Source organism: Notolepis coatsorum (genome assembly GCF_963971535.1).
Source record: "Notolepis coatsorum genome assembly, chromosome: 16".
In the NCBI taxonomy this organism is placed as follows: Eukaryota; Metazoa; Chordata; class Actinopteri; order Aulopiformes; family Paralepididae; genus Notolepis; species Notolepis coatsorum.
The window spans coordinates 61,325,415-61,336,531 of NC_140180.1; the positions used below are offsets into that span (position 1 = coordinate 61,325,415).

An 11,117-nucleotide genomic window follows, 5' to 3' on the forward strand; every position below is an offset into this window, starting at 1 on the left:
ATCATGTGAGGGAGTGTTTCGATTGATACGTCATCAGCCCTCTTAAACGGCTTGGCGGGTTTAACTCGGGTTGTTGTGCTCTTTGAGATTAACATCGGAGCCAAAGAAGGCCTCCACCATAAGCATGCAAAAGGAAGCCGCAAATGTATTTGATGTCTATAATCTAGGGCTGGAAGGTACACAGAATATGAAGGTATACCGTCATGGATGCACATAAAGGTATATATTTGTATGTATGTACAGTATGTATTTGTATCCCAGCCATTTAAAAAAGTTAAATAAAATGTTTTAATTTTGAATTAAATGGCACTATGACAATTGTATTGATTGTATCAATAATATTACAAAAGACATAACAGAAATATGGCATGTCAGGGTGGCTGGGTAGCACAGCGGACTAAGCGCCTGCCTACCACCGCAGAGACACTGGTATCGAATCCAGCTGTCAGCGGTACCTCCGGCTTGGTCGGTCTTCCATACTAACCAATTGGCAGTGTTAGCGGGTGGGAAGCCGGTGGGAAGCCGGTGGGGTGTGTATCCTGGTCGTTGTAAACAGCGAGTCCTACAGGTCGGTCAGGGCGCCTGCTCAGCGAGGAAGGGAACTGGGGGAAGTAGTGTGAGCCTCCCACGCGTTACGCTCCACCAGTGAGAGTCCTCGCTGTCAGGTGAAAAGAAGCGTCTGGCTGACTCCACATGTATCGGAGGGAACATGTGATAGTATCTATCAACCCTCCCTAGACAGGCAAGTGGGGGGGCAAATGCGCGCAACGACCAGGAAGGGAGGGAAGGGAGGGAAGGGAATTGGCATAACGACTAAATTGGGATGGGAGAAAAATACAGAAAAAGTAGATATGGCATGTCACATGTAATTTGTACTGGAAAACGATACCATCTAATACCAATATACCATCAAAACTAAGTAAAATATTGTGATGTTGGGTGTATCAGCCAGCACTGCTGTAACCCCTTCAGCTGTTTATTCATCTCCCTCCTGTCTTTTATTTCCAGAACCTTTGCTTCATCTTACCTCAGTTTTTGTACCAGTTCTTCTGTGGCTACTCACAGCAAGTGAGTATGACCCCCTGATGTTCAAAGATGCTCTGAACATGAAAACACCCAAAGTATTGTCCTCAGCCTACACCACCTCCTGTACCACCTCCACCTCTTCCCAAGGTCCTTCCTCCTCCTCCTCCCTTCTGACTGATCCTCCACCTCTGCTCTGGGAATGGATGTAGTCTGATACATATACACTATATATATTATATATACATATACATATATATATATACACTGATAAATAAACATTCACAGTTTATCTCTTAAACAGACGTATCACCCACATGCTCACTTACATGTACAGACCTTTTCTTTCACCATGACAGTCCTACACTGCATTATTCATCCTTCTGGTGCGTCTGCTGTAGCTCACAGGAGAGGATCAGCGTGTCACATTTCTCGTTAAAATCTCTACCTTTTCATCAGCTGCTACACTAGACTGGTTGCATGTCACACGTCCCTCAGCTCACACCCACCTGACAGGCCTATCTGTGTGTGTCTGTGTCTGTGTGTATACTGTATCAAATGAAACCAATACAGTCAAATAAATCCACTACTAGTGTGGATGAATTTGTCTGTATTGGTGTGCGTGAGTGGTGTCCTCTCCATGAAATTAACCCCTGGTTACCCCACCCCACCCCTCCTCCTCCTGCTCCTGCTCCTCCTCCTCCCCCTGCTCCTCCCATCCTCCCCAGCCCCTGTACGACGCAGCCTATCTGACGATGTACAACATCTGCTTCACCTCTATGCCCATCTTGGCCTTCAGCCTCTTGGAGCAGCACGTCTGTATGGAGGTTCTGCTGGACAATTCTACCCTCTACAGGTACGCAGTGGGAGGTTCTCGTACTGAGGTCCCTTTCCAAGCTCTGTACACACTCTTGATATGTTTTCCTTCCTGTAATGACTGAATCGTCGTTAGGGATTCCCTCAGTAAACCGGCCAATAGGCTAATTGACCTATCTCAAACTCTGTCCTCTTCTCATCATCCTCCAATCACAACTGTCGCAAACTAATTTGTCTGAGGAAAGCAACAGTTGTGATTTGAGGATCGTAAAAATAGGGCAGGATTTAAGATTGGTCAATTGGCCTTCCCACCTGGTATAGAGGTATAGTAACTATCTACAGTAACATGATTCACATGTATTTGGGTTGGCTGGCTACGTGTGTCCAATGGTGAACTTTGATTATGTAGTCATGTTTTAACATCCCTTTTCAGATGTTGCCATTGCATTAACGTAGGGCCCGATGCAATATTTAGTGATTCTGTCACCATGCTGCTATACATGCTGCTATAAATGCTGCTATAAATGACCGGCCTGCATCCAGGCCGAACAGCTTTTCTAGCTGAAATCGTGAAATAATGACCCAATGAGCATAAACCACTGACTTGTGTGTTCTTTCTCTCTCACATCTTTCCTCAGGGAGAACGCCAAGAATGCCATGTTACGCTGGGGCCCCTTCTTCTACTGGACCGTGCTGGGGGTCTTCCATGGCCTGCTCTTCTTCTTTGGTGTGCGCTACCTGTTCAGCAACCCGGCCCTGCAGGATAACGGCCAGGTGAGTTCCCTGCATCTTCCCCCGCACCCAGCAGTGCCAACGCACTGCTTTAAACAGCCTCTCATTTATCTTGTTCAATTCCAGGTGTTTGGGAACTGGTCGTATGGAACGATAGTCTTCACCGTCCTTGTGTTCACAGTCACGTTGAAGGTATAGTGCCCCCCCCCACCCCCCTTATGTTTACCTATGTTGTGTCATTAGAGGAATTGGTTTATTATACATTTTGGACCCAAGTGTCCCGATTTATATTTTTCTCTGGTTGAGTGGTCTCATAACAGATTATGGAGCATCATTGTTTGATGTTTTGACGTGTAATTCACCAGATACCTCTTTGTCTTTGTGGTTCTAGTTGGCTCTGGACACCAGACACTGGACCTGGATCAACCACTTTGTCATCTGGGGCTCCCTGGCCTTCTATGTGTTCTTTAGCTTCTTCTGGGGAGGGATCATCTGGTAAGAGCAGCTAAAGAGCTGCTGCTACTACTACTTACTACTGCTACTGTTACTGATACTGCTACTACTAAACAAGCTGAATACCAGAGAGACAAATCCATTTAGGAGGCAGTAAATAGTGCAACTACTAGGACACTATGATATTATACTATTTCTGGTTCAGGGCTGTAAGTTCTACATTTAAATAAGCCTAATTTGTGTGTATCAACAATTCTATGATCTCACAAAGTTAGTCACTAATTTGTCAATTTACCAACGTCCAAAAAGTGTCTTATCTTATGGATACTTATCTATGTTTTATAGATATTGACTGTCCCAAGATTGTTGGAATAGCACAAGTCTTGCCAAACCATCTAATCGTTTGTCTCTCTCTCTCTCTCTCTCTCTCTCTCTCTCTCTCTCACTCACTCACTCACTCACTCACTCACTCACTCACTCACTCACTCACTCACTCACTCACTCACTCACTCACTCACTCACTCACTCACTCACTCACTCACTCCTCACTCTCTCCCTCACTCTCTATCTCCCTCTCTCTCACTCTCTCTCTCTCTCTCTCTCTCTCTCAGGCCCTTCTTGAGGCAGCAGCGTCTGTACTTTGTGTTTGCCAACATGTTGAGCTCAGTGTCGGCCTGGCTGGTCATCATCCTCCTCATCCTCCTCTGTCTGCTGCCTGATATCCTGCTGGTGGTGTTGCGTAAGCCCCGCGGACCCCACGCACGCCAGGTAGGACTCTACACTCACACACACACTCCCTCTCTCACATGTACATTTCCTCTCATGGTATCTACAAACACTCACATAGACCCTCACACATAGACCCACACATGTCACATGCACAATATCCATGACGATTCCTTGCTTCATGACAAGTTGTATTGGAAGGAGACTGACCATGATAAGTGACTTTATTCCACAGCTGAATATATATTTGTTCACTCGCTACTTGACATTTAGGGCTTATAGGCAGCCATTTGTCTTCAGGAGAACCTGGTTATGGATGATGCAGCCTGTCCATTTCCTAAATGAGCTTGCCTCCAAGCGTTTGGAATGGTTTGATGGTGCTTAATTTGGCAATTCGTTCCACTGTGTTGTGCACATTCAGTGCCTTGTGTCTAAACCTTTGTGATTTGGGAAGAGTCTTTCACTTATTTCTATCATTAGTTCTATGCTAGAAATGTTTTGCGGATCTCAATTAAGAATTGCAATGGATATGCATCTTATCAAAACTACAATATTTTCTTTGTTTGTAGTCATGTGCGCTGACTTAAGATAGTATAATTGTGCTATTGCTGTTATATTAATTACAGACTGTAAAGTATCACCTTTCATTAGTGTAGAAGAGACTGATGTAAACATGGTGCATCTACTGCTACTACTGGCGGCTAATTGTGCCCCTTGATTTCAATATAGAATGCTAACGATTCTAACAAGCCCCATTTTCTACCCTTTCTACTTTCAAAAATGTTTTCCTAACTAATTTGCTCCCTCTCGCTCTCTCTGTTTCTCTCTCTCTTGCTCTCTCTCGCTCTTTCTCTCGCTCTCTCTTGCGCTCGCTCTCTCTCTCTCTTGCTCTCTCTTGCTCTCTCTTGCTCTCTCTCACTCACTCTTGCTCTCTCTTGCTCTCTCTCACTCACTCTTGCTCTCTCTTGCTCTCGCTCTCTTGCTCTCGCTCTCTCTTGCTCTTGCTCTCTCTCGCTCGCTCTCACTCTTACTCTCTCTCTTGCTCTCTCTTGCCCTCTTGCTCTGTCTTGTTCTCTTTATCTCTGTCTCACCCTCTTACACCCCCCCCCCCCCCCCCCCTCTCTCTCCTCTTCCTCCTATGCTGGTCTCATCATAGATGAAGCATCGGCTTCCTAACTCGGGGACGTCCACTATCTTCATGCTGTCGCAGACCACCAGCACTCACAGCTTCTCCTGGAGTGACTGAGGTCTCTCTCTCTCTTTCTGCCTGCTCTTAACCCTCAGTCCCGGCCGGGTTGGGTTGCCATGTCTTGTTTGTTTCCAGTATTCCTTTAGCTTGTTTCCTATCTGGCCTGTCTCTCCTTCTCTCTGCTCCTCTCCTCTCTCCTCTTATCTGTCTAACCCCCTCCTTATAAGTAACTCAGGGGTGACATCCTATAGGACATAATATAGACAATTTCAATGGTGTTGTTACCTAGCAACTGAAAATGCAGTTGAAAAGCTCTATAAACCAACCCTACTCTGGTCAGAACAGATGAGGTCAGACAGTTCAGATGGAGGGTGCGGTTTGTTAACCTGGTGATTTAAAGGAAGCCGCCCTCAGACGTTCCAACCTCCAAACGGCAACCTAGAATTATAAGAGGATGGTCACTGTCAACATGGAAACATTGGAAAATTACTTCCCTGTTACCACTGGGAGACGATGACATTGTAAGAGGTACCGTTGTCTCCCAGCACTGCATTACTTCCACGTGACCCACCCTCCTCTTATAATTCTAGACCGTAATCAGGATGTGTTGCTGCATATTGATGGTACATAGATTTGTATGGAAATAGACCTCTCTGGCGTGTTGCAATTTCCCCTCTCCAAATAAGGGAGGGCGGGTCCTTGAGATCAGATAATGAATGGGTTATTAAACTTGCTTGTTTATTATTAAAAAATATACATTTCTCTCTCTCTGATAACACAGGGGAGTTTGAATTTGAGGTGGCAGTTTAAACAAATGAAATTTATAAAATAAAGGAAAAATGGCAACAAAATTGCAACATCTAGGTCATTTAACCTCTTAACTCATTGACCGCCACTCTCTTTTCCCATCTTTACTCAATGGCGCCAGCGTTATTGACCATTTTAGCGATGTTTGCAGACCCATCGTGTGTTCTGTATTATAGCTATGGAGACAATAGTACGGCTCATTTGACAGGCATTGTTCATAGTCCATCACTGACTAATCAGTTAATTTCTACATACTGTAGTTTGTGCACTATTACATGCTAAACATCGCCCCTTTCCAAAATAATCCAGTCTTTTTTCATAGAATGCGAGATATGACGCGTTATATGCAATATGCCCAAATCGTTCGGGCTGCTCGCCTGAAACCCCAAATACTTACAAATCAAAGGTATATACCATGTACATATGTGTCTTCACAAAATCATCAAGGGGGGGGGGGTCATTTTAACTCAAAACTGCAATCGTTACCAAAAGCATGTTTTAGGTCCGGTAAAATACGACACTTTGATCGGTACAAAAACATGTTTCAGGTTTGGTAAAATAGACATAGAATAGACCTTACCTTAGCCAGAAGGTACTCAAAAGAATAATCCCCAGTGATCCCATCGCCATCGCGATTACTCGTGTATATGTGTATACTTGTGTATACGGGAAATAGGTTTGAGGCGATCAAATCTCAGAGCGATCGCTCTGTCCTCTGAGGGGGAGTAGTTCTTAAAAATATATATATATATAAATAAATAAAAAGAAGTGGCCCCACACTAACCTATCCCAGTTCAAAAGGTAGGCGATACTGCCACCTGGCAGGATTCAATTGTACTCTGGTTTGGCACAGAAATACAGTAGTTAACAGGCACCTAGAAAAGTGGCAATTCTTTTTTACTTGAACTTCAGGACTGCATACTTTCTTTGCAAAGCTTAGCTTTATACTTTATCCTTATAGCACATGCATGAGCCTGGCCTCTTTTGAAAGTTAACATTCTGAAGTTACTAATGCAAAAAATGAAAATCACTTTGAGTGCTAATGAAATAGAGTAACAGAGGTCTGAACTTGAGTTTAATTTTCTGTAGTGGTTGCAAAATTCCATATTCCAATATTCCAGCATAGAGGTATAAGCTGGAAAACACTGCAGTTCCGTAGCCTGAAGTCTATACAAATATGTTCAGAAATGGGTCTTTGAGAGACGTCTGAGCAAAACCGACAACAAAGGAAAAAAAAGCTTTAAAAAATCCATTTCCTCATCGACCGCCGTGTGTTCTGAAGTCTGAATCACTTCTGGTTATTCGCACCCACCCACGTGGGGTATCGTTGGAAACGTACACTCGTTGGCTACAATGCTGACCAATCATTTTCGCCATCAGCGGATAATTGCCAGTTCTGAAGCGTCTGGAGTCCGGGGTGGTCATCTGACACACTGCGCGTAAAAAGACGCTCGCCTGACATATCGTCATGTAACTCGAGAACCGAGGCACGGATTTGGTCGAATGGCGTTAGAACGGTATTTGATTTGATTTGATCTTTATTTATCTTGAACATTTTCAATCATAAACACACAAAAAAACGAAATAAAATTAAATATATCTTCCTTAGACATGGAAGCAATAATCAACATAGCTCAAGACAAATGGTTTTGTTCGAGAAGGGACAGAAAGAAGTAGGGGTGCACGATATTGATTTTTTTACCCTGATATCGATACCGATAACTTTCTGCTCCTCAAGGTCGATACCGATAACCGATATATATATATATATTTATTGTTTTTGTATGTATATTCCTGTAGTTTTGACCTAACCAGATTTATCATGACATGAGCGTTACTACTAGGAACAAAACAAAGCCAAGAGAACAGTTTTGACTCTTCAAATAAAGTTACTATATTTATTTTTCCAAATAAATATTATTTGAGTCGATCACAAAATTCACAATCCGTCAATGTCATTAACAATGTGTTTCCCTGAACAATGAGTGAACTAAAAACCAACAGGTATTGTGCTTTGTCAGTAGGGATGGGTACCGTTCACATTTGAACCAATACGGTACCTGTGAATCGATACCGGTACCCAACGATACCTTTTTTCTGTACTTTAGTCTCTAAAAATGTAATCTACCTACCTCAGTCGTGAAAAAAAAATATCCAAACTTCAAATAACCACATTTTCGACCGTTTTCGGCTTGCCATTGCCCCGACTGTTTTGTTGTTGAATCAAGTCAAATCCTAAGTAAGCATATATTGTGCGTGTGAACGTTGACATGAAAAGAAAAAAGGGCAAAAAAAAAATCGGAGCTATCAATACTTTTATTGGGATGACGTCATAATTGCTGATATCGGCCCGATAATTATCGTGCATCCCTAGAAAGAAGCAAAGCTTATCTGGTCCTGCCCCTTCCGTACAATATCATATTAATATGTAATAAGTTATCTATCAATAAAAAAATAAAACTATCTATCCACTACAGCAAAAGATAAATAAATAATTACAGAAATACTAGTTCACGTTATTTTCAAGCTCCTCTAACTTATACTTGTCCAATAATTCCTGTTTATATCTGCATTTAAACATTTCAATAGTATTACTTGTTTTTATTTCTACATCAAGGCCATTCCAAATGATACCCCACAAACTGCGATCAAATAGATCTTTCGAATGGTATATTATATGTTCGGCGAAAAATGCAGCCGCTAGACGCTCGCAAAGTGCCGTGCCTTGCGTGCAAGTGCCCGGTGCACGTTATGTGGTTATGGTGAGCAATTTGGCTTTTAAAAGTTGAAACATCAACAACATAAAATCTTTTAGTGAAACGCATTTCCCCATTATACCCACATGCAGTATCAGGGACAAATTGACTGTTTTGGGAAAGGAAGTAACCGGGGACTTGTCAAAATGACGACAACATGTACTCGTGGTCTATGTGTTCAGTATATCTGTGGGCCAGGCGGCAGTGTGGGGTCATGAGAACCTGGTGGAACCATCTGTCCTGTCTGTCCAGCCACCTGTCTGTGCTGCTACGATGCCTGCTGCCTCTGCATGTCCAGTCAGCTCAATGCAGCACGCAAAGCACATAGTCTTACCTGCATGAGAGTCCAGCCAGGCAGCAACCCCACCACACAACCCCAGTGGGCCACTACTGTGTGTGTGTGTGTTTGTGTGTATGTGTGTGTGTGTGTAGGGAGCGTGTGTGTGTGTGTAGCGAGCGTGTGTGTGTGTAGGGAGCGAAATTAAAGCCCGCCAAGCGCCATTTGCGGGCAGATTTTACGTTTGGCGGGTGGGACTGAGAGGTCTGTCCGCCATGTGGCGGCCAACGAAATAGTCATGTGAAAACCGATCGAATAACATGATCCAATTCTTAGCGGAGTTCTCACTCGCTGTCTCAAGCACACAGACATGCAACGCGCTGCTCCTCCCTCCTCCAGCCCCTCCCAACCCCATGTAAACAGAGAGGCTAGAGTCGGGCCGGGCAGTCTGCTGACTGCTTTAACGTTAGCTACCGTTACAAAATGACCCAGTCAACTATTCACTTTTAGTTTAATAATGAGGCATTGTCCGTTATCTAGCCGGCTAGCTACTGATAGCTCCCGATATCAACAAATGCTCCAGCAAGTCTAGTAGTGCATAATACCTCCGTTGGATAGGTAGCTACCTAGTACGCGTTAGCTCCAGTAGGGTCCAGCTGCAGCGCCGGAGAATCCTTGCTGGAGCTGGAGGCTACTCGAGTATTATACACACAGACAGTGGAGCTGTTTGCAGATAGCTAGCATTTTGACTTGTTGCATGGTGGCGATAACGTTAGCTACCGTTACAAAATGACCCAGTCAACTATTCACTTAGTTTAATACATGAGGCATTGTGTAACGTTATCCAGCCGGCTAGCTACGGATAGCTCCCGACATCAACAAATGCTCCAGCAATAGTCCAGTGCATAATACCTCCGTTGGCTAGGTAGCTCACTAGTCACTATGAAATGTCGCAGTAAACTAAATAGTTCACTGAGGCGTTGTCTCAACGCCATCCAGCAGTAGCTACAGAAAGCTCCTGACATCAATGTCCTACAACAACATGCGTATTCGAGTCCCTGGCTTACATCGCTGCTGAATATGGTCCAGCTGTAGCTCAGGAGAATCCTTTTGCATGCTGAATGTAGCGTTTAGGGTCCAGCTGCAGCGCCGGAGAATCCTTGCTGGAGCTGGAGGCCACTCGAGTATACACACAGACAGTGGAGCTGTTTGCAGACAGCGAGGTGGCGATGTCTCGCAGATAACACAATCACAAGTATGATTATATAATATATATATTTTATTAAAAATAAAAAATAAATTTATCAAAAAAAAGTTGGCAGGTAAGAAATATGCTTGGCGGGTAGATTCTTCCCATCTACCCGCCACTGGCCGGTGAGTCAAAAAGTTAATTTCGCTCCCTGTTTTGTGTTCATGGACGTGTGTGTGTGTTCATGGACGTGTGTGTGTTCATGGACGTGTGTGTGTTCATGGACGTGTGTGCGTGCGCGCATTTGTCTATTTTTCAACCTTAAAGTATATACAGGCCAGAAGGCCAACATGGAGTTGATGGAGCAGCAGCACTAAAAACAGCTTGGTCTCATGATTATCCTTGAAACTGAAACTCAACATCATACGGAAAAACTGTTAAAACACAAATGTATGTGTATAATTGAGTTTCACTGTCCAGCTGGTGTCTTCGGTGTGTGTGTGTATCCTTGTTGAATGTGAGTGTGTTTGTCAGCATAGTGGTGTCATTAGTGTCTCTTGCCTCATCCTTCCAGAAGAAGCCGGTTGATTCGAGCGCAGGGGGGCCCCAGTCTCCCCGGTCTGCGTCTGCAGCCCGGCCCCTGCTCATGAGAACCTTTTCAGACGCCCATACTGTCATATGAACAGGTACCAGCCCACCTCTCCCATACTGTCATATGAACAGGTACCAGCCCACCTCTCGGCCCTAGAGGTCTTTATTTTTAAGCCAATCAAACATCCCCCCAGCCATGGGCTCAACCTCTTAACTGTGGCCAGAGACCAGATAGCATAGTGCCCCAAACCTCATGTGGCAGGCAGACCCTATGAGTTGCCTACCTACCACAGTAACCCCCTACCTCTGTTCCTGGATCAGACTCTCTCCCTGCTGTCCTACCACAGTAACCCCCTACCTCTGTTCCTGGATCAGACTCTCTCTCCCTGCTGTCTACTGAGCTTCTATTGGCTGGCTGAAAAGATGCATCGTTCTTAGGTGGCAGGCTTTCTTTTTCGTTTTTAAATTATTTTCTAATCTGATGCACTTGATCTAGTAAAGTAAATTTTTTGGGAAAAGGGGTAGATTTGACTTATTTATTTTTCATCATGATTCATA

The 11,117-nt window shown here is 44.0% G+C and overlaps 1 protein-coding gene across 1 annotated transcript in view; it reads left to right on the plus strand.

The window, feature by feature from the left end:
• The window catches only part of atp11c (ATPase phospholipid transporting 11C (ATP11C blood group)), a gene marked incomplete at its 3' end in the record, with an annotated part of 134,149 nt that extends 123,499 nt beyond the window's left edge, over positions 1–10,650 (plus strand). Inside the window, exons 23-29 of the mRNA XM_084331815.1 lie at positions 1,009–1,068; positions 1,752–1,879; positions 2,478–2,613; positions 2,698–2,763; positions 2,963–3,066; positions 3,636–3,792; positions 10,543–10,650. Of these exons, the coding sequence (XP_084187941.1) occupies positions 1,009–1,068; positions 1,752–1,879; positions 2,478–2,613; positions 2,698–2,763; positions 2,963–3,066; positions 3,636–3,792; positions 10,543–10,650 (759 nt within the window). The remainder of the gene's footprint in view (positions 1–1,008; positions 1,069–1,751; positions 1,880–2,477; positions 2,614–2,697; positions 2,764–2,962; positions 3,067–3,635; positions 3,793–10,542) is intronic.
• Between the last annotated feature and the right edge of the window lie 467 nt (positions 10,651–11,117).